This window comes from Halichoeres trimaculatus, unplaced genomic scaffold (assembly GCF_033239565.1).
Source record: "Halichoeres trimaculatus isolate MK-OKI-2021-1 unplaced genomic scaffold, fHalTri1.1 fHalTri1_scaffold_18, whole genome shotgun sequence".
Classification (NCBI taxonomy): domain Eukaryota; kingdom Metazoa; phylum Chordata; class Actinopteri; order Labriformes; family Labridae; genus Halichoeres; species Halichoeres trimaculatus.
In genome coordinates, this window is record NW_027437196.1 from 20,932,115 (window position 1) to 20,955,833 (window position 23,719).

The 23,719-nt window shown below is 39.9% G+C and overlaps 1 protein-coding gene across 2 annotated transcripts in view; it reads left to right on the forward strand.

Annotated features, from left to right (window-relative positions):
* Nucleotides 1-7,507, forward strand: part of col11a1a (collagen, type XI, alpha 1a) — a 105,574-nt gene extending 98,067 nt beyond the window's left edge. For both annotated transcript variants that reach the window (XM_074693943.1, XM_074693944.1), the window contains exons 64-67: nt 252-364; nt 743-811; nt 3,945-4,178; nt 6,209-7,507. In XM_074693943.1, the coding sequence (XP_074550044.1) occupies nt 252-364; nt 743-811; nt 3,945-4,178; nt 6,209-6,355 (563 nt within the window). In that variant the 3' untranslated portion in view covers nt 6,356-7,507. The remainder of the gene's footprint in view (nt 1-251; nt 365-742; nt 812-3,944; nt 4,179-6,208) is intronic.
* Nucleotides 7,508-23,719: the final 16,212 nt, after the last annotated feature.

Genomic DNA, 23,719 nt, shown 5'->3' on the forward strand with positions numbered 1-23,719 from the left:
ATCTCTTATCTCCAGAGTAGTGTTAAGGTGATAAAAGCTCTTTTTCCTCCTCACACTGTGTTGGTTTAGGTGTGTTGGCTTAATGATGTGATTGGGTTTTCCCAAAGCAATAAAGGGAGCAATGAATGGAGCTGAATTCACACAGGATGATGAAATTTGGCACGCTCACTTGTGAGAAAAAGCTATGAAGCTGTGTTCTGTGGACATGAGGAGATCAGGATGTCTGAGTGTGTGTGTCTGTTCCTCCTCAGGCGAGTACTGGATCGATCCAAACCAGGGCTGCTCCGGAGACTCCTTCAAAGTTTACTGTAACTTCACAGCCGGAGGAGAAACCTGCATCTACCCTGATAAGAAGTCCAATGCAGTGAGTGACCTAAGATTTATAATATCTGTCTGTCTTTAATCATCAGATATTGAGCCGTTTATTAAAGTGACTTGGTACTGAGCTAAATCTGTCAGAGATCTCAGATATGCTGCAGGGAAACACGTCTGCAGGTCTGATGTTGGCTTTGTGCAAACAACACCAAAAGCACCAAAAGGCAAATGTTAGAAGAAGATTTGACTCTGAAGTTAGCTCAAAAGATATTTCACAGATATTAAAATAACAAACAGGTTTATCTCCTGCTCCAGGATGATAAACTTTGAAGCCACCCTGCAGGCTCTGCTTACATCAAGTTTTCCTTCATTTCTCTGTTGATTTATGACCAAATCTGATGTTCTTCTCTTTTTTTATTCTCTGCAGGTCAGAATATCGTCTTGGCCCAAAGAAGTCCCTGGATCATGGTTCAGTGAATTTAAGCGTGGTAAAATAGTAAGTGTACCGAGCTGTTTTTGCTTTATCCTCCTGTGTGTTCCTGCTAAATGTTGAGCAGCTGCTAAAAAACTCAAACAGCAGACCCACCCTGAGAGAGCGAGGCAGTGACCTGAAGCTGCTCCCCATAAAGAAATCCCCAAAGTACCTTACACTTTTTACTGCACTCATATTTTACAGCGCAGAGAATTCAGAGTGTAAGCGATCTGCTTTCATCCTGAGCAGCATCGGCTTTTACTTAAAATAATCTGCATCCCTTTGAACTGCAGCTCATTTTGTGCTATTGTCAGAACATTACGATTCTCCGACTGTTCCATATAAAGAACGCAGCATCAATAAAACATTACAGAGGATTCAGGCACAACGCCTCAGAGTTCAGTCTTCTCCTTCTCGCTGTAACCTTGAACATCAGCTGCTGTTTCTCCAGGACCCAAATGAAAGAAACACGTTAGTGTTGATCCATCACACAGGAGTTAGGTACTTCTTTTTCCTCACATATAGACTTTAACATCATAAGAGCGCTGCAGTTTAGAGTACAGTACATCCCGGGGAATCACTGGGAGAGCTCTGTTACTGCACATGTTCACAGAAGGTTCACAGAAAGTTTATTCTCACACCTGAAGGACTCTTGTTTCTACACCCAGGCTTTGCAGCAGAGTAGGAAAGGGTCAGAAAGTTTAGACTGTTTTACAAAGTGTAGGGATGGGTACCTTTCACATTTGAAATGATACGGTACCAATACCTGGTACCTGACCATCTGTATTGGTACTCAATGGTATCAATTTTTGGTACTTAATATGAATTTGTTTAATAATGAAATCCCACTTTTTTTCAACTTAACATATTTTTTCTTTGATATATAAACTTGCAATGCTGTGTTCATGTCCAGCATGAAAAATCACCTTCTCTTCCACTCCCTCACAGCCACAAGGATGCGTTATCTTTTTGTTGATTTAACAACACACATAGATACTTTTACCTCCACAAAAAGGGCCATGACTGTGGTTTGTCTTACACCCAGAGTTCAAAGGTATTTTTATTTAAGTAAAAAGTAAAAGTCTTTTATTAGCCATGACATTTAGTCACTTCCTCCTGAATCGCTTTGGCTTTTTTTTCTGTGACAGAATGATTGTAGAGTGTCTTCCCTGAGCGGCAGCAGAGTCATCTCCTCGTGGAGTTCAGACAGCTGGTGGAGAAATTAGACGATGGTGGAAGTGTTGGATCACAATGTCTGTGGCAGATGAGATGATATATATATATATTTTTAAAATCACGATTCTTTTTCTCTGTTTTGATCTTATGCCGGCATGTAAACAGAGTTATAGGTCAAAGAAAACAGAGTGTTCAAAAACATTTTCCAGGATGGAGATGTTTAGATCTCTGTTTTGTGTTTTCAGTGTGAAAAGCTGGAACAAAATGTTTTGTAAAACTGATGTACCTGCTCAGGGCAATTTTTTATGTGTGTTTTGCAAATGTGCAAAGATGGAGGCTACATGCTTGATCGAAGCGGCAACTCCTGGTCTATGAGGCAATGCTGAAATGCTGCAGTTTGTTGAGCTTCTGCTCAAGACAGGCTCGTGAAGTTACCAGAAACCCCAAACACATCAAGACAAAAAAAGCTGTCTTCACAGCAAAAAGAAACAGCCTGGTACAAAAAATAAAAAAAGTCTCCAGTCTGTCCAGCTTTGCCCAATCAGAGGCATTGCTCAGCTGATTGACAGGTGGGCTTCTGCTTGGTTCTGTCAGGTTAGACATCACATTTGGTGGAAATCCTCTTCATTCAGGCTAGGGTGAGGGTGAATCACTAGATGTAAAAAAAGACACTCAACATTTCTGTGTTGTTGTGTAAACAGAGTAATATTCAGACACCCTTCTGCTGTGGACAGGATTTTAGTGGACAGGGTGTGATTGGTTTTATTCAATAGATGTGAGAAGAACAGCTGTTGCCTGCAGGAGACAAAAGAGATCATGCACAAAAGAGTGAAAGGATTAAAGTTTGAGACCAAACTCATTAAGAAAAAAAAAACGCAATGCAAGTTGTGATTCTATGAGTGTTTATCTTTACGTAACACATCACACATTCTCTGTGAGCAACAGGAACAAGTATGACTGAATCTGTGACGCTCTGTCTGGTCTCTGGTTCTGCTTGTTGCATCCAAACAGTGTGTTCAGGTGTTCATTTGTAGCTCTACTGCTATCGCTGTTGTTATTCAAGTAACGTGTTTAAAATAACTTTGTCTGTTCTTTTCAATATGAAAACTGTAGACTCCTAACACAGGTGGTAAAACAGATTGTTTAAAGTCTGATTTACATCACAAGCTTTAACAAAAGTTTGCTCATGTTTCTCTGTTGTCACTGTAATAATAAAGACTGCTGATAGATCACAGTATAGAGTTCATGTTGGCGCAATCAGCATTAAGGTAGGAGCTGAAGTGTAAAGTGACTGTCTCTTCAGAGTAATGATGAGAGGAAATTTGAACCCACAGGAGCAGACGTCGTCTGTGTCTCAGAGTTAATCTGACGGTTGAGCCGAGGCTTTAGGTGGTCTGATGCCTGCTGGAGGCCGTCTCTGCTCTGCAGTGATTTTATTTTAGATGGAGGCCCTGCTGCTCAGCTCTGAGATGTTCAAACAGTTTGAGAGTGAAGGTGTTTACATTAGCATGTAGCTCTTAGCCAACCTGTGTGTTGAGTCAGAGCACTGACTGTATGGAAAGACTGGTGATGCATCTCCATCCTCTCTTTCAGTCTTTCATGAAGTTTTTTAAAGTATTGCTTCCCCTTTCCTAAATTACTTTAAATTTTCTGTTTAAAAACTTTCCATCAACTTCAAGTTTAAAGGATTTATCATGAATAGTTCCAGTTAATCAAACAAACTTTCGCTCGCCCTCTTTGTCTTCTTGTTTCTCATGTTGCAGTATCGAGGCTGTGCGTTCAAACAGATTAATCTTTTTATCAGAAGTCATGAATCTTAGATCAAAACCTGCTCTGTTCATTTTCCTGCTGCATTATTGAACAGGTTTTAAAGCTTTACTTTGTTTTTGGCCATTAGCAGCTGCACTCATTCATCTAAATATTCCTTCGTATGTCTAACCCTCCCTGTCTCGCACTCTTCTCTGTGTTTGATCATCCACAGCTCTCATACGTTGACTCAGATGGAAGCTCGATAAACATGGTGCAGATGACCTTCCTCAGACTACTGACGGCCTCAGCCCGGCAAAACTTCACCTACAGCTGCCACCAGTCCGTGGCCTGGCACGACGCCACCAGTGACAGCTACGACAAGGCGCTGCGCTTCCTGGGCGCCAACGACGAGGAGATGTCCTTCGACAATAACCCGTACATCAAGGCCCTCTCAGACGGATGTGCGGTAAGCATGCAGCAGATGGTGTTGGAGAGAAAATAGTTAAAAAGGGAACACTTCATCATGTTTGATATTAGCAGTCTTGATGCTCCTCCCAGTGAGATTCTTTGAGATTTCAAGGTTAGCTTGTGCTGCTCAGGGTGAGTTCTAGTTCATCCAGCAGATCACTTCAGCCGGCTGCAGTAAAACCAACTGTAAACACAGCAACAAAGTGCATGGTTGTAAATCTGTCCAGTCAAGTATTTGTCCCTGACAGGATTAGTTTGTTCCTCTAAGTGTCTGAAGAGATGATTTTTGTTTGTGAACTGGAAACAGACGTCACACTGTTTCATCACAGTCACCAGACTCTACTGACTAAACTGCTGTTGGTCCACTTCAAGCTGAAATAAAATATGTAGCCCATGCTGAAGTGTCAGAAACTGTAGGTCAAAAGAAGAGTTTTCAGAGTAGCTCATTTCACTTTCTGTATACCCATATATGGGCATGGCCGAGTTGACTGACAGGTGAGCACTCTGTAGCTGTTTGCAGACACTTAAAGCCCTCCTCTTCACTAGGGATGCACTGATCCAACTTTTTTGGTTCGGATACCGATACCTGGGCTTTGGATATAGATCTGATACCAGTGTTAAATAATAACCTGCATACCCTACTGTGGGATAAGGCTGGTAATAATTTGGGTAAAAGGCAAATAATGACTAGATGGAATTACTGAAGTAAATATTTATTTTAACTGTAAAACATTTAAATATTAAGCAGCATTTTGGTAAAAACAATGCTAATTCTATTTTTATCAGCGATAAACTTTTAAACCCTGCAGACTGTTAATGCAGAAAAAAAGAAAAAAAAAAGAAACTGCATCAGAAGTAACAATTTAAAATCAAGTAGTCAAGAGCGCTGAAAAAAAAGGTATAGAGCTGGTTGCCTGGATTGGCACCATGGCCCCTTCCCACCGATACCAATCCAGTTTTGAGGGTTGATTCAGTTCAACGTTTCCAGTATGGCCCCAAACAGGTGAAGCCACAGAGACTACGTACATATACTGTACCATTAGTGGTCTACCTTTGCACCCTCTGGGGCTCAGTTTTCTGTATTTTCTTTGTTCGTTAGAGTTTGTTTGATCTGGAATTGCAGTTTAAGACATCAGAGTCACGCAGTCGTAGATCTTGACATGAGTAATTCAGCACCAGTTAATCAGCAGTCCCCACTTAAAATAACTTAAGGAAATGTTCTTCAACTTAAAGCTTTTGAATTATCCAGGATACCACTCAAACACATAATGAAACAAAAAAAATGACTGAGGCAGAGATAAACCAACTCCTCCACTTTGAGAGATAAAGTTATTTTTAGTCATGATATGTGGTGACTTATCAGAGGGAAGTGGTGTGGATATTTTGTTCACTGTTCATACAGATAAAAAGATCTTTCTGTTTTATAAAAAGCGTTCTACCTCTCTTTATCTCTTCATTTATAATTTTGAAACACACTGGAAACAATATGAGCCTTCAGGGACAAAAACAAGAACTTTTAGTGGACACACATAGATCAAACTCAGTCCTCCACAGACGTTGTTGCAGAAACTTCTTGCTGTTTCACTGCTGCCTGTTGAAGCGATCCACTGAAGCAATTCCAGAAAGTTTTTTCACCTAATTAGGCGTAAAATCTCGCCCCTGACTGAAAGAGTAGCTCCTTTTAACCTTTGATAGAAAAAAAGATATGACGAGGTGATTTTCCATCAAAAATCAGGAATGGTTTCCGATACATTTCATCTCTGTGTTTCTGAGGCTGAGGGCTGTCAAGCTTTGGATGCATATCATCAGTTTCTCATCCTTTATGCTCCTGCTGAACAGAACTATTACTCCTGAAATGATTGGAAATGAAATCACATTAGATGTGAAACAAGGCGGAGTGGAAAGCTGTGATTTTACTGATGACACATTAGCAAAGTTTTCCCAGTGGCTGTGCTGTGATTAGAAACAGATAAACTGTGCTCACATCTCTGAGTTGTGTCTCTGTGTTTTTTCTCCCACTTGTTGCAGACGAGGAAGGGCTACGGAAAGACTGTGATGGAGATTAATACTCCCAAAATCGATCAGGTTCCGATCATCGACGTCATGTTCAATGACTTTGGGGACCCGTTACAGAAGTTTGGGTTCGAAGTTGGGCCCGTCTGCTTCCTTGGCTAAATAAAACCAAATGAAAAAAGAGGACTTGATGGGGCCAGCAAAGAAAGTCAAGTTGAGACGTTTTGGGTACCACCAAACCCCATTTCTAGCCCCCCACCCTTTTCTATGCCACATGCAAGTTTTGAATAAGAGTTGGTGTAGCAAACATGTCTGTCCATGTATGTACGTGTAACCCAGGAAAATACTTGTTGCCCTTGTAGGGCTCGAACCACATGACTAAACCACGGTACGGAGCGAAGGTGAAGGACACTCGAACGCGTGGCAGGAGGAGGGTGAATCGGAGGAGACCAGGAGGGCGGGGTCACTGACCTCCTCCCTGGATCCTCCAGGTGCTGTATGAAAAACGACTACAATGGTGCTTGTTCAAAAAACACAAAAAGTATAAAGAGGTGCTAAGAAAGAAGGTGTATTTTGATAATTATAAAAACTGTAATTATTATTATTTTGTACAATACTGTTATTTCTGAATCCACTTTCAAAACTTGCATGTGTATCAGATTCTGGCTCTTTAAATTCACCGTCGGCTCAAAGATTTGCAGCGTAAGTTAAAAAAAAAGATAATTCAGTTTAATAAAATGATAAATCTGGTCTTTTGTTGTTTGTGTTCCTGTCATGAAGCAAATAAAGTCAGCATTCAAACCATTCTCTATCGCTACATCAGACTGTATGCCCTTTGTATATACTGACAGTCCAAAGCTTGAGGTTATTCGCTGTTTCACCCGTGTGACCTGAGGTGAAACACCTGGAAGTATCAACCAGCACCAACACGGCAACATCTCCCACTAATGTTGTGATCCTGTGCTCGTAGGAAGCCATCGTGCCGTTCATTTCTCCTTTATTTAATTCTATTTGTTGTTCTGTTTTGTTTTCTGACAGGCTTTTATTTTGGTTGTATACCTCAAACTTTCTTGATAACCTGTAAGATGCAAGGATGTTATGCCCTGTATATACCTTGGTTAAGCAATTAAGTTTATATATTTTGGGTGGGGATTTTTTAAAGAGAGTAAACTGTTAGACATCCACTGTTCAAATCCTTCTGTGAATGCAATGAGAAGCCCTTTAGGTGACCCATTTTTGTAACTAAAATGAGAAAATGTTTTAATGTGCTTTTTATAGTTCATTTAAATATTAAAAACTGGATTCTAAACAACAGTGAACTGAATGTCTGGATGGTTTGTGTAAAGTAGATTCACTCACTGTTCATGTAGAATGCTTTACATCCACGATCTGAGACTCGGGCTCGTGCAATCCCATCTTTTGAAACCAATAAAGTTCCATCTCACAATAACGTCCTTCATTCTGAGTACATGAATGGAAACGTGGCTCCTTTCTGTCAGAGGAGAAAATGAAACCTGGTTTAAACACGGCTGTGTGTGCTACAGAGGAGGGTTAGTGACAGACTTCAGCTCATCGTCTTTGTGTTTGGGGCTCATTATGCAGTGAGGATGTAAAAAGGAGCGCAGAACCATTTCAGCTCAGTTATCCCAGTGTATGTTAAAGACATGAGCAATATTTCCTACAATGAAACCTTTTTTATATCAAATCTGAAATTCAAATCAGACCAAAGAGCTCCTGTTAAAAGATTCTTTTTCTAATGTCTTCAAGTAGTAAAATTACACCTGATTGTTTCCAGCCAGGGATTAAATAAAGGTGTTGTCTCGAGCAGACATGGGGATGTTAAAGCTCACAGGTTCAAACCATACCTCAGTGGACACTCAGATGAGATCACAGCTTCACATCAGGAAGGTCTGACACTGTGTTGTTGTGAAGCCTTGATTTGGTAGTGGTGTGTTAATGCCCAAAACTGCAGGATGTGTCAAATCAGAACCAGATATTGGACTTAACAAGGGATCTTGAAATAGTCTGACTTTTATAAAATGGGGTGTCAATTGTGAAGATGTACACACTACAAATAACATTTCTCCACATTTAGCTCTAAAACATCACTTTTTATGCAGATTTAGAGAAATATTTGTGAAATATTTGTCAAATTTTATATATAAATGTAAAATGTTTTATCTAAATGTTCAATGTTTTATATAAAAGTTATACATAAATGTCTTGATGCAAAATATTAAGCTACATTTCTAAACATTTGGTTCATATTCTGAATATTTGGTTAAGTTTTCTAAATATTAAGTTAATATTTCTAAAAAATAAGCTAAGACTGCATATTTTTCTCAGATTTCTAAATATCCTGCTAAATGGAGTTAGCTGAAGTTCATGCGGGACACAGAAGTCCTACGTCCAGTTGAGATCAGCTGACAGGCTGATGTATAATCTCTAACCCCTCTCAACCAATCACAGCGTGTGTCTAACAACAATGCGGCGTATTTAAATCACGTCATCACTCTGTCTTATCCCTGCTACCTTTTTCTACGCAGCTGCTGCTGTCTTAATAATTCCTCCTCCACCCCAGCCTCCCGCTATCAGGACTCTGAATGTATCCCATTGATATGAATGGATCCTTATAATCTGTATGTACGTAGGGGGTTTGCTATGCACTCCCTGGAAAGCTCGAGCAGGCTGCTCGGCTAACCCAGGGAGTACTCTAAAAAGCAGATCTTTAACACCAATTCTAACTGTATCCATTTGGCAATAAATGGTTAAATGTATGGCGAGTGTTCCTGACTGAACACTAAATATTTAGCTAAGATTTCTAAATATTTTGCAATACTTGAGCTTTCTCAAGATTTCTAAATCTTAAGCAAAGATTTCTAAATATTTACTAATGTGACGGCTCTCCCACCAGCAGGGTCTGCTGCTTTTGTGTGACATCTCCTTTCTTCTGTCTGCAGGGTGCTGCTGGGCGGTGTTCCGCTGCACCTGAGCAGACCTGGCAGGTCTCCCAGGTGCAGGCAATTTAATCCCAGCTGGTCATCCCACGGGTTGGCGTGGCGCGAACTCTCAGACGCAAGGTGTGGGTCGTGGGGCGTCCGTCTGTGGCATCGCATCTACAGCCTTCTGATCCTTGCTTGCATTTATTTGAGGGAAAAATAAACCTTGTGAAAACTGCTTCTTCTGTGCGTTGGCCGTTTTGTCAGGTCTTGTTAGCTGGGTCGTGACACTGAGGCCCCGTTTACACAACAACGTTTCATCTGAAAATGCTAAAACGCTGTGAAAACGCAGTGAAAAAAATCAGCGTTTACACGGAAACACTGATGGACTGAAATGTTGTAGTGAGCATGCCAGGCCTGTAGGTGGTGCTATAACTGTCTTGTCCAGAAGCCACTTTTGGTAGATCTCCACCGATGTAGAGTTGAGCCGATCATCTGGTGTATTAGTGAATACTAAGTTAAAACGTGGAGCAAAAGATGTACATTTTGTATAAAGACAGTCAGCAGATTGAGCAGCACAAGCACAACACGGTAGTTCACAACGATCATAACAACGGTACTGTTGTCCTGTTGAATGTGCGTGCGCAAGGCGGAGTGTGACGTCAGTGTTTTCACTGAAAAGGCCGGCTTACTGTTTACACAGCATCAGTGTCGGCAGCGTTCTAGAAAAATCCCACTCTGGAGGTCGTTTTCAAAAGTTTGTGTTTTAGGTCGGCTGAAACGTTTCCGTGCAAACGAGAGGCTGAAACACAACAAAACTTTTGCGTTTCACCCTAAAACTGTTGTCGTGTAAACGGCCCCTAAATATGAAATCAAGATTTCCAAATCTTGAGGTGTGATTTCTTAATATTTAGCCAATATGCAAATTTACTGTCCCACCCACCAGAAGCACCAAAATAAAAGTTTGAGGAAGCAAATTAGCAGAGTATTTTGGAAGGGCCGTTTTGGCCGTGATTCAGGGTTTTTTAAGCTCTACTTCTTCGGTGTCGGCCACAGGATCTTTAACAGTGTCATCACAGTGCTTGGTAGGTTCTTTTTTAATTTAGCCTACTGTGTTTGATGTTGTTACCTTTATTCTGGCCTTTAGTATAGCTAAATATTTAGAAAACGTACCTCAAGATTTGGAAATTGTGACTTAATATTTAGAAATCATTGCAGTATGTATAAACGTTAGATAAATGTTAAGTCTTAGCTAACTATTTAGAAATCTTAACAAAATATTTAGAATGTGAACAAAATAATTAAAAGCATAGCAAAATATTTACAATAAAGACATTTATCTCTAACATTTACTTATATCATTTTACATTTAGATATCAAGCTGAACATTTAGATGAAAAAAAATCTACATTTATATGTAATATTTGACAGATATATCTTGTAAATATTTCTCTTTATCTACATAAAGTGATGTTTTAGGGCTAAATGTGGAGAAATGTTGTTATTTGTAGTGTGTTCAACTTTACAATTGGCACCCCATATTATTTTAGCTTTTTCATAGACCACATTTTCAACCGAGACTTTCAGCGCCACTTCGAAATGCTATTCCTCACAACATGGGTCAGCTCAGGTTACATTTACATCTACATTTATATCTCTCTGGCTTACATTTAACAGCTCATCCTTGAAGGAAAAAAAAATACTTAAGCAGCAAAAAAAAGGTAGAAGACATCAGAGAACAGTCACCTCACATAGAGCAGGCAGGAGAACAGCAGCAGGTGTCTGGTGGTTGGGCTCACTTCCATCAGGTCTGGCCGGGTTCAGCCTGAAAGTACAGCGCTGAGCCGCCCTGTGGCCCGACCACCTGGGATGGGTTTAGCAGCTGGGAGCTCAGTGAGCCTGGTGCCAGGAAAAGCTGGAGACCTGGACATGCAGATACCTGGCCATGCAGACGCTTTGAGATTAGAGAAAATTACTCAGAGACTAAATATGAAGCCAGAGCCGCAGCTTGTGGGCAGAGTTCATTAAGGAGAACGAGAGTGGGAAAAGAAAAGACAGTGAGCCATGTTGAAGTCTTAAAAGTGACAGGAGCTGAGTTCAGAGCACATCAAAGAGGAATCTGTGTGGTTGAGTAAAAAAGATTGTCTTTCTTTAATATTACAGCACAGCAGAGGACCAAAGGACTGCACTGATCTTGTTTCAACAAGTTGAACTGAAGTCCTCATTAGGTGACTTTGGAGACTTTCAGCTTGAATTACTATGAGGTGATATTAGTTTGACATTTTAGTGACTTATTCTCTTTCTAGCTGAGAGTTACATAAAAAGAAACTCTCCTGTCTGAGCTCTAATTTGAGGATACAGAGAGCAGCAGTTTGTTTTAACCAGCTCTGTGCAAAGGTCTTCAAATCCAGCAGCTGTAGAGGTTCAGAGGCAGTCTGTGTCAGGCTCAGTAACTTACCTTTCCTCTGATCAAGAAGAGTTTCTTCATGTCTGTGAGGGAGTCAGTGACAGCAGAGGGACTGTGGACCAGGTGAAGATGTATCATAGGGTGTATGAAACAAGGTCACATGTTACATCACACATTGGTTTCTGAAGCCTTTCATTAGCAGTCCCAGTGTTGGAAATACTGACTTAAACTATTTGTGGTCGACCTAAAAAGAGGTAAAGAGGTGGTGTGGAGTAGCTTTTAGGCTCCTACAAAAATGTAAGCCCTCTCAACAACTTAGCTACACCCCTAAATATGCATGACCCTATCATCTGTCTGAATGGGTAAGTTCAAATCACACCAAATGTGTGTATTTAAATAGAAATTTACTATTATCTGTATAAAAGGTGGAGCCTTTAGTCATCAGGCCTCTCTTTGACTGGTTGAGGTCCAGGGGGCAGATACAATCTCTACTTTTAGGAGTAGACTTAAAACTTTCTCTCTTTGATAAAGCAAAGAGTTAAAACTGGATCAGGGCTGAACCAGCTCTTAATCATAGAACGCACAGCAGGGAGGTGAGCCCCCACCTCCAAAATCTCAGACCCCACCCCTCATACCCCACAAATCCCACGCCCACTACTCTAACCTGGGTTTTCATCCCTCTCCCCAGACCCAACTCAAACCCAGATGGAAGTTGAGGAACACTCACAGTCCTGTAAACCGATTCCCTTTGTCCACTATCAAACTGCACTTTACCGTCAAACGCACGGGGCTAAGAGCAGAGGGAGATGCTCCTGTTTTCCTCTCTCCTCTTTCTGTCAGTCTAATCTTAATGTCCAATTATAGTTACTGACCATACGTCTCTGAGTTAGTTTCTAGGTTCCTCTGGATTGTTACTATGGACAGCCTGCTGCTGTGGACTAACCAGACTCCAGCTGTTTAGGCTTTTTACAGTTTCACCATAATCATCACAGCGCTGAACTACAGATACTGCCTGACCTGGTCTCAGCAGATGCCTGTCAAACATGAATCTGGTCATCCACACCATCACTGACTTAGGTCTTTTTAAAATTAAACTAAAAACTCACTTTTTTGAAATGGATTTTAACCCTGACTAAGGCTTTTAGATCTTGTGCTCATGTTTGTTTTATTGTGTTTTACCTCTTCCAAATGGCTTTTTTGCACCTTGCCACTGTGTTACACCTTCCATTGCATTTTTATGTATAGTTTTCTTCTATGCATTGTTTTTACGGTATTGCCTTTATCCATAGTGTTCTTATTTATTCTCTGACACTGCTGTAAAGCACTTTGGGGGCTTTGGGTTACCGTAAAGGGCTTTAGAAATAAACATTGATTGATTGATTGATTGATTGATTGATTGATTGATTGATTGATTGATTGATTGATTGATTGATTGATTGATTGATTGATTGATTATTTGACTGGTTCAGCCCAAGGTTGTTGCCTTTTCCTAAAGGGAAGTCTTTTCCTTGACATTGTAACTCACTAAATGCTGCAGAGCGCTGTACTCATGGAGGGTTAAGGTGAAATAAGACCTCATATCTTGTCTTGATGCTGGGTGCCGGTTAATGAATTAAAGTTATACTAACATAAAAAAGGTTTAGACCTGTTAACCCTTTAAACCCCTATGGTCCCTCAATTAAGGGACTCTGTGGTCACTCTGCAACAAAAGGCAAAGAAAGTGCTTCTCACATTAATACAAATACTGACACTTCTGAACAATTTTCACAAGTTTTCCCTTCATTATAAAACCACAATGAATCAAACAGACCTTGTAGGTGCAGAGGTATACTCTTTTCAATCTAGGTTTTTCAGTTTTCCTAGCAGGGACACAAAAAAGAGGCCAGCACTGAAAGGGTTCATTTTTTTAAGGGAAGTGTCCTGGGATAAGGTTTGTCATGATTTGAGGTTATGTAAATAAAGACTGACTGACTGATTTAGAACAAACCTGTGTCTTTGTACCACGCTGCAAACATTCTTCATTCTGCAAAAATAGCTGTTGATGGTGCTACCTTTGGTTTTGGAGACAGTCTCAAGTGGACACGTAAGGAACTGCAGTTTTTCTGCAATCTCATTTTTCAACAGCAGAAACCACAGCTCATTTTGAGCTGCTCAGAGAGGAGGACGATGCTTTAAAATAGTGCACGTCAGTTAACTTTGATGTAAAATGCTGTGTGAGGACTGACAAATCAATGGTGGTCTTGATTTTAAGTTCAGAGTCCTTTTTGACTGAGACCTAGAGAGAATTGAGTGGAAAAAAAACTTCAGAATGAGAACTACAACACTTCTGAGATGTCAGAGTCAGACTCCTGCTTTTACTTTTCCTCTGAGCTGCTTTAGCTTCAATCGTAGATGAGTTTGTGCTGAGTGTCTCATCTTCCTGTTATGACTCACATTCATGCAGATGTTGCAGCTCCTCCTGTGTTTGAAATAATGAGGGAAGGGAAAAAAAAGTCCACTTAAAGCTGAATCCTTCTGAGCCTCCTTGAAACAAATGTTAGTGATGGCCTGTGTCACTTCAAAGGACTGACCAGCTCTAAACCTTTTATTTTCTCCTGGAGAGTGCAAAAGAAATCCACGTAATAACAGCTGACAGGTCAGAGAAAGAAATGGACTTTGTATTTCTTTTTATCTTTCTTTCTTTGGAGAGGACGTCTTTGTAGAGGAGCGACCAAAGAGAATACTCATGTGGAACCGCACACAGAAACAATCAGAAACAGCTCCTGCAGCTTGGCAGGAGGATCCAGCTCAGCTCAGCTCGCGTGATGCTTTTACTTTCTCTGGTTCCTTTGACAAATACTCTTTGTCTCGGGGATCACTTCCATCCTTAATGGCTCTTTCTACATATTCAAGACGCACAGTTCATTTAAATGAAGCAATCAAATTTCTTTGAGTTGTTTTGAAAGATCATAGTAATAATCTCCTACATTATCATATAAATAAGTGTCAGTTTTTCTCCTCTCAGACTCTGATTGAGAAACACAATAGTCATTTCAAGTTTGGATGAGCCTCTGCATTCACTGTTTTAAATGATGTGCTGCTTCTGCTTCCAGGAAAAGGCTCTTTTGTTGCTTCTTTAAACATCCTGGTGCTGTTTGTGAAAGCATTAGTGTGCAAAGAGGACGTCTGTAGAAACTCACTTTCTGTTAGAATAAAACAAGGATTCATTACGCAAAAGTTCAGTATAACAAAGACATCACACAACTTTTATTTCCAGGCACAAACATCTGGCATGGTTGCAGTTCAACCTTTTTTTGTCACCTCTCAACACATTTACATAGAAATTCGACCTCATGACGACTCAACCAAACAACACCCAAGATCCACCGTACTAAACAAATCCATCAAGAATATTCTCCGTCTCTGGCAAACGATGCACAATGATGAGCCACATGATCAGGTGAGCATCACATGACCTCTGTATTTGAACTAAACTCAAATCTGTAAGAAAATAATGAATCCTGAACTATGTATAGATTTTTTTGGTTAACTTCATAACAAACGGGATACAACTTCCCACCCCTCTCATGTTATCTCACCTATATCACTGTAAACGCGGAGGATAACCTTTGGTAGGTGGAGGCTGCCTCTGTCATGTGGTGGATGAAAAAGATCTTTAAATAGAGCAGCTGATCTTCATGTTGAAGGGTCCACTCTGAAGGTGTTTATTGAACTCAAAGCCACACGTCCATGCAAGCTGGTAATTAGACCCCTCGTCTAACATAAATGTCAGCATGCCTGTTTTTTTTACTGACTTGTTATTTTCTCCTATTTTTTCTTCCTTTAAGTGCACACAATTTATTGTTAGTTTCCTGCCCACAGCTGAAATGTGTTTTTTTCCCTGCTTTTCCACTGATCTATGCCCATCTGATGGAAATGCTGCTTTATTATTACGAAGGACAATGTATAAAAGAAACCTCTCCATGTTTTTTTTTTCTTTTTACCTCCTATGGGGTTGTAGATTTAGGACAGCATCTCTCAGAGCTTTGTGTTATTCTTCTTTAGAGCCGTCAGAACAGTTAAAGGTCCCATATTATGCTCCTTTTCTGCAGTTTAATATGGATCATTGGTGTCTTCATGAAATGGTAGTACAAATTATTGGTCCAAAAAGCCAATAAATCAAGCACAGCAGCATTGTTTCCAAGCTTTCATAGCCCCTCTGTTCAGAACGCTCTGATTTAGTGGGCGTGACCTTCATATGTAAATGAGCCTCCGCTAATACCGCCCCGCTCTTCCGCGTCCCTGAGAACGGCGTCACAAGCTTCGAGTGCACAATGTTTAGAAAACAGCGAAGCTTGTTTACCGTAACATTACAGGCTAAGACAACAGGCTAACTGCAGCTACAGTTAGCATCCTGAAGCTAACACAGAGATAGGGGGAAACTGAGGAAAAGCTCTTACATCTGCTCCACAGCACACAGCATTTAAAATACCCACATTTCCAGGGTCTGGGTGGTTGGTAATGCGCCAGAATTCAGGACCAGTCTATTCGCTAGCCCTCTGTTGTACTGTCCAAAGTTGTAAAAGCAGTCGGCCGTGAAGTGACGAGCACACACATGCACAGTTTTACTGGGTGTAGCTGGCACATTATCTTGATAAATGAACTCTAGCCACTCAGTCTTGTCTTCTTCCGAGATGGGAAGCTTGTGCATGGAACTATGTGGCTGTTTACAGCCAAAAACAGAGCAGCATCCTCCTACCTGCTCCATTGGACCAATCAGGTCAGACCTGCTCTTGACTGGTCAAAAAAGGGAATCGCTGACGTCGCCCCAAAATACAGCTCGTTTTAGGTCAGGGTTTAACACTTACAAGCATTACTAAGTACAGGTTTTGTCATTAAATATCACATTTTGTGGGCTATGAGGGAAGCCAAAGACCCACAAATTTCACTAAAAGACTTAATTCTATTCTTCTATTCTAAAATACTTTTTCTTCCCATCTCATCCTAAAGCCCCCTTATTTACCTCATGTTTGTTTCTCACATTGAATTGATGATGTTTTTGTATACATGTCTACTCCGTGTATTCTATTTATCTAATCTCACCAAAGCCTATGAACTTCACTTTTATTCACCTTCACTTTTTCTGCTGCTTTTATATGCAACTATAAGAGCAGGGCTCCAAATGTCATCTTATATTAACTCTAAAATGACAGTAAGGGACGTTCTATTCTATTCTATTCTATTCTATTCTATTCTATTCTATTCTATTCTATTCTATTCTATTCCACTCTACTCCATAGTTCAGCATTTTAAGAATGTCAGCAGTTTTAGGAACAATCCTTACATATAGACCATCTCCTGAGACTCTAAATCAAACACAGATAAGAGAAACACTCTTTTAAGGTGGCTGTGAAGAGTTGAGGCAGTACCTCAGGGATCACTCAGAGACCCGACACCTCCCAGCATTCAGAGTGTCTGAGACAAGAGAGCAGCAGCCCTTGATCTGGGCTTACCCAGAAACAACTGAACCCTCTCAGTGTGAGTTTACAGAAATGAGACTGACAGTGTGACATCTGAGCAGTAATACAATGACAACAACAAACTTCCCTTGAACAGACAGAAACCTGAAGCAGAACCAGACACCTGCTGAGACCATTTAGGGGTTGGGTTGCTTACATTTTTGAGAAAAAATGATTGATTTGGCTTCATTTATTACATGGGGGAAAAGAGTAAAGCACCCACAAAAGCTTTCCAACCAATGTTATGTTACAGTCTTATTCTAAAATCAAATAAATTCTTCTTTTCCCCCTCAAGATTGAACACACAACACCCCAAAATAACTTAATTTTTTTTAATGTATTTATATACATTTTTCAAATTTATTGAAATATAAAAAACTCAGACATCACATGTTTGTAAGTATTCAGAGCCTTTGCCACAAAGCTCAAACTTGAGACCTGGTGCATCCTGTTTCCACTGATCATCTTTGAGGTGTTCCTACAGCTTGATAAGAGTCCAGTTGATTGGACTTGTTACAGTGCATCTCAGAGTTCATACAAAGCAGGAAGTCAAAGGAATTGTCTGTAGACTTGCAGATCGTCTCAAGGCGCAAATCTGGGCAAGGGTACAGAAAAAGTGTCTGCTGATTTTTTGAGAAGTTCAGAACCACAAGGACTCCTCCTAGAGCCGTCTGTCCATCTACTCTGAGCATGAAGATCCTTAGTCAGGGAGGTGACAAAGAACCCATGGTCACTCTGTCAGAGCTCCAGTGGTCCTTGGTGGAGAGAGGAGAACCTCCCAGAGGGAAAACCATCACTGCAGTAATCCACCAATCAGGCCTGTGTGGTATAGAGGCCAAACAGAAGCCACTCCTTAGTAAAAGGAACACGGCAGCCCGCCTGGAGTGAGCCAAAAGGCAAAGAGCACTTGTGACCTCAGACTGGGGCTCACCCCAAGCACACAGCCAAGATATCAAAGGATTGGTTTCAGGATGTCTCTGTGAATGTCCTGGAGTGGCCCAGCCAGGGCCCAGACTTGAATCCGATCAAACATCTCTGGAGAGATCTGAAAATGGCTGTGCACCGATGCTCCCCATCCAACCTGTTAAAGCTTGAGAGGAAATTCAAAGAGGAGTGGGTAGGTGAGGTCATATTCAAAAGGCTTCAGGCTACAATTGCTGCTGCCTGTAAGGTGCATTAACAAAGTATTTGTCAAGACTCGAAAACTTAGGTACATGTGACCTCTTCTTTATTTTTAATACATTTGCCGAACTTAAAAAAAAAAAAAAAAAAAAACATGTCATCATGATCATGGGGTGTTGTGTGTAAAGGTTTGAGGATAAAAATACATTTGTTCCCTTTAGGAATGAGGCTGTAACAAAACAAAAAGAAGAAAAAGTGAAGCCCTGTGAAACATTTTTGGACGCACTGTGTGAGTAAACATCAAAATCCCAGGTTTTGAGGGGATAATGTTTTATAAGTTCAACTATATCCTGTTCGTAGTGGTTGATTTTTAAAATACATACTGACCCACAGAGGGCTCAACCACACATCACTGGCAGCCATCTTGGTTGTTGACAAAGCGCTGAATAGTTCTTCTCTGTACAGTCAGCATCACTGCAGCTCTGAGTGATTCTCATGTCTTCAGTAGAGTTTGACAGACAGAGAAGAAGACACCTTAGAGCTCTTTGTGGATCTGTGGGTGCGTTTGAGGTTAAAACAGTTAAATAATTCATTCTCTGCATCATAACATTCTGCTACGTTGTGTTTAAAGGCCTGTTTTTTATGTTTAATGTTTGAACTGTGGCATTTTAGGTTACAATCTCTGAGAATCACCTCTTTTCAAACCACACCGTGACTCAAACTGTAATTTTCTATGACACTATTACAGTGAAAGTATTCACATGGGGTAATTTGGGCTTTTCTGCAGGAAATGATAAAGAGAGGCTGGAAAAAACCAACATGTCAGCAGTTAAAAGCTAACGCCTTAGAGTTTAATGCTGGAGGTTTGCGGCATGCTGAGTCAAACCAGGACAGAAAATTAATTAAATGTTTTGTAATAACCTATTATCAAAACTTTGTTTTCAAGCAGAACAAGAAAAATGTTCTTCGTGACGTCCCACAAATAAATGGAATTGAGTTAAAAGGGCTTTAATTGAATTCATTGTGCAGTCAGAGCCGTCACAGTGTGGCCTCTGATCGGCTACAGCAGAGCTCCTGTGGTTCAAATGAGATAAACCAGCTGAGCAGAGGCTCTTCTGCTTTCATATAATCAGCCTCTTCTTCTGACCACTGTTTAATTGTGCTGCTGCTGTCCAGAGGAGCTCTAAAAATGCTTTTTATCAAACATAAGAGGATTTCAACCCACAGGTCCAAACGTGTTGTAATGCTAGTCGACCACACATCAGTCAAAAAAGAGAAGACCAGGCATCAAAGCCCTACTAAATGTGACGCCCCAGGCAAGCTTTCATATGGCGCCCCCTCCATAAGCTTTTTACATACCCTTACAAATGAAACTGAAAAACACTGTTTTTCTGTTGTCTTTAAATTATAAGAGAAAATGTCATCCAATTAACATGAGTGGTCCACAGTTTGGTAGAATTGTGCAATTGGAATTATTTTAGACAGAATTGCAATTTGAAATTATAATGAATCATATCAGTTAATTGCCAATTGATTATTGATGGTAGTGAAAAATGTACTTCTTAAAGCTATGGTCTACGTTTTGGAAACTTGGTAACAATTAATAACACAGTTTATAAGGCCGTAATGTTCTGATCTACAAAATATAAAAGAACTAAGAACTAAAAAATTCCATTCAGTACATCAGCTGCAAAACTGCATTATGATTGACCAATCCGAACCGCCGTTCCCCTCATTTCGGGTTAATGCATTAATCCATCCAATCCCCTGCCTCCCCTGGGCCGTACCACCCCGCCTATGGCCCGCCTCGTTCTTCCCTACTACCCCGCTAGCTACCCCGCTAGCTACCCCGCTAGCTGCTCAGCTAGCTGCTCAGCTAGCTGCTCAGCTACTGAAGCGTCATGGAGCCAGGATGGATGAACGTTGCTGGTCAGAAGGAGTAGGCTCTGCCAATAGATTTTAGCATATGTTAGCCACGCATCTTTAGCATTGTAAACTGAGCTGATGAAGACACACCGAGAAAGTTAAAGCCTCGCCCAGGGTCGGCTCTGCTCTGATCAGCTGGCAGTGGCAACGCCAGACCTGCTTCGCCGGCTAATTCATGGTTTTGATCGCGCTGGTCCAATTGAAAAAGCTACCACCGTGTGTTACCAGGGGAATGACTGTCATGTTTGTTACATTTATTATTATTATTATTATTATTATTATTATTATTATTATTATTATTTATATACACTGGCGCCCTTTTTAATGGCAGAGCCCCTAGCATTTGTCTATATTGTACAGGTGGGCAATTATGGCAAAAGCCACAAACCTGATTAGTTTCACTTTTTACCTCGATTTTGGTTAATTCACGATTATCACCACTCTCAACTCAGTTTATTCTGTTATTTTGAAACAACTTACTTAAGGAACATGCAAAGGTGAACATTTAAAGGGTTTCTATTGAGGCAATGGAATTCAAAACACACACTGGTTACCAAGGAAATGTTTCGTGTCAAAGTAAAAAAAAAATACTCAAATACTCAAAAGCCTTACTGTATTGCCCTGTGACAGGCCAGCCCTGAAAACACTTCAGTTACCTGTCCAACACCTGGCTAGGCTGAAATATTTAGTGTTTAATCATAATCCCTACATAAACCAATCCAAAACTGCTGCTTCTCTCACGATTCAGAGCACGGCTGAAGATAAATACATTTCATTCATGTATGATCCCCTCTGGATTTCAGAGCATCGATAAACACTTCAGACAGTGAGTTTCCTCACAGGACGGGTGGAAGGCTTGTCAGCATTCACAAGGATTGAGTGACTATCATTTTATTGTGCCATCGTAGCTCTACGCTTCATGCAGTTCTCAGAGAGTTGATGAATCTGCCTGATAAACCTGTAGCAACTATCGTACTTTTAAACTCCAAACTCTGTCTGCTTAGGAAAACTTTGTTTATGGGTGCAACACGCTCAAAGCTATTTTTGTGGCTGCATTAATTAGAAACCTCAGCTGTCTGATGTGAGAGTATTCTCTAAAGAAGAGATGAAGGCGCTCATCAAATACTGAGGGGAGCCAGAGAGGTGGAATTACTCTCATAACAATCGACAATTACATATGTAGATGTCACATATCTGCTGTGGGACTGTGCAGACTGCGCTCCGCCTCAGTCAGCCTTTCACTTCAGAGCCATGTTAGAGAAAAGCTTTAATCAGGCAGCTGAAAGGCAGATCATGTTCCCTCGTAGATATTTATGAACCTCTCTGAAAACTTTTCAAAGAACCTAAAAGAGTTCTTAACTTTTACCAAGACAAGAGCGAAAAGTGATGTTTATTTGAATATTCAATGTTACTGTGGAAATATCAGCAGCAAAAATAAAACCTTAAGGTTTAAATCCAACAACATTAGTTTATTCAGGGGGTGTTTTCTGCAAGTTTTTATCTGAGAAAACACTAAACCTTGAAAGGCGTTACAGTGGTTAAAGGAGAGAAATACTTACACCTTAAACCTCTCTAATTATAAAGATTTACTGACTGATACAGACACAAAAATTAGAATCAGTTTCCTGAACAGAGTTCAATCAGCTTGGCCAGCACACCGGGCAATCCATGATGCCTGAGGTGACATAAATTATAAGCCCTGTAAAAACAGAGAAATCTTTATCATATAGCTTGAATGTCTATTTCTTCTGAGGTAACTGTCAGAATCAAGTACAGGCTTTTATTTTGATAGCAGGGTTTCTGCTTACCTGCAGAAAACAGGCATACCTGCCAACATGAGACTTTGACAAAGTGGGAGATTCCTCAATGAGCAGTGTTGGCAGGTATGAACAGAATATTAACAAATGCCGGTAGGTTGGGACCATAAAGTGTGTAATATGTGCTTGTAGTCTCCTTGATGTCACCCATTTGTTCTTGATTCCGACTTCTGAAGCCTGTCATTGTAAGTGGCCATGCTATAAACACTGAACCCAGCCTAGCTTCATACCAGTTAGGATGAGGTAAAGAGACAGGTCTTGAGCCTTTTTGATAGCTACAATGTGCCCACCTGCCAGTCAGGTCAGGTATTTAAAAATCTCTTCTTTCAAAGGGCTAACAGAGAATTAGCCATTCAGATCAAAAACATTTTTTTCAACCAGGCTATAAACATGTTGATTTCTTGTGTAAAGATGACTTTTTTTGAATGGGTGTGTATGGCCATCTCTTATTGTGTAATTATACTTACTAGTTTGAGTGCGTAACTCCATTTAAACTGACACTACAAAAAAAAGTAGCACACTTTGACTAGCACACTCCAAAAGTCAAAGAGTTCACTCAAACAATAGATGATGGTTGTAATCAATGAATAACAGAGCATCACCTATTCTGTCCTCAGTTTGTGTGTCTATATACAAATCAACAGATAGCTCACAAAACGTCAAGAGAAGGTTGGACGCAGAATTTGTTCCAATCTTCTTTACTCTTTTATCATTCTTCCAAAGACATACTCCTGTAAAACTGTGATGTTACAAAGGAAAGTATGGACACAAATTATAGGCTGTGAACAAACAAACAATACTGCCGTCACATACACATCGAATATATACACATCAGTAATTATATTTCCTGATACTAAGCAAAAAAAAAAAAACAATAAAACGAAATAAGCTATAAATGCGATGTACTCATAAGCAAAGCTTTTCAAGGCACGAACAGAGAGGAAAAATCAACAGGGGCTAGAGTGGTAGGTTGACCACGTAGATACTCGCGTCACAATGACTGCAGCTTCTTCTGAGTCTCTAATACAGGGGTCTGCAACCTGTGGCTCTGGAGCCTCATGCGGCTCTTTGACTCCTTTGCAGTGGCTCCTTGTAGCTTTAAAAATATTATCAAAATAAAGGGCTTTTAATATTTTAATGAAAACAACACAGACACTAAGTGAAATTATAATATAAAATTTGGACTGAAAATGCATCACCTCTTGAAACAAAGCTTGTGATTTCTTTTGTAGTTTTTTTTTTATTTATTTTTTCATTAGTTGTTTTTTTTATTTTTGAAATTTTTGCAAATTAAGAAAAAGAATTCCATGTTTTTTTAAGATTTTGCAAATTTTTGAATTTTTTCTATAAATCCCTCTTTTTTGCAATTTTAGAACGTTTTTACAATTTTTGAAAATCAAGCAAAATTTTGATATTGCATTATTTAGTTTTTTTTTGCAAATATTTTCATCCATATCTTTGAAATTTTGCACACTATTTAAAATATTTTTTTATCTTGCAATTTTTTTTCTTTTTTTTTTCAATTTCCAAATTTTGCAAAATTTATAAAACCCTTGACACTACAAAAAATGTTTTTCTTAAATTTGCAAATTTATTAAAAAATAAATTAAATGAATTAAATTTATAAATTAATAACAATAAAAAAAACTAAGAAATCACATGTAAAAATTTATAAACACAAAAACTTCTTGTTTAGATAATTATTAACCTGATTATACACTTTTTTTGTCTTAATGTGAAGATAAAGTAGATTTTGTGGCTCCCAAATGACTTTCATTCAGGTGAGCTGAGGCAAAACGGCTATTTTGAAAGTAAAG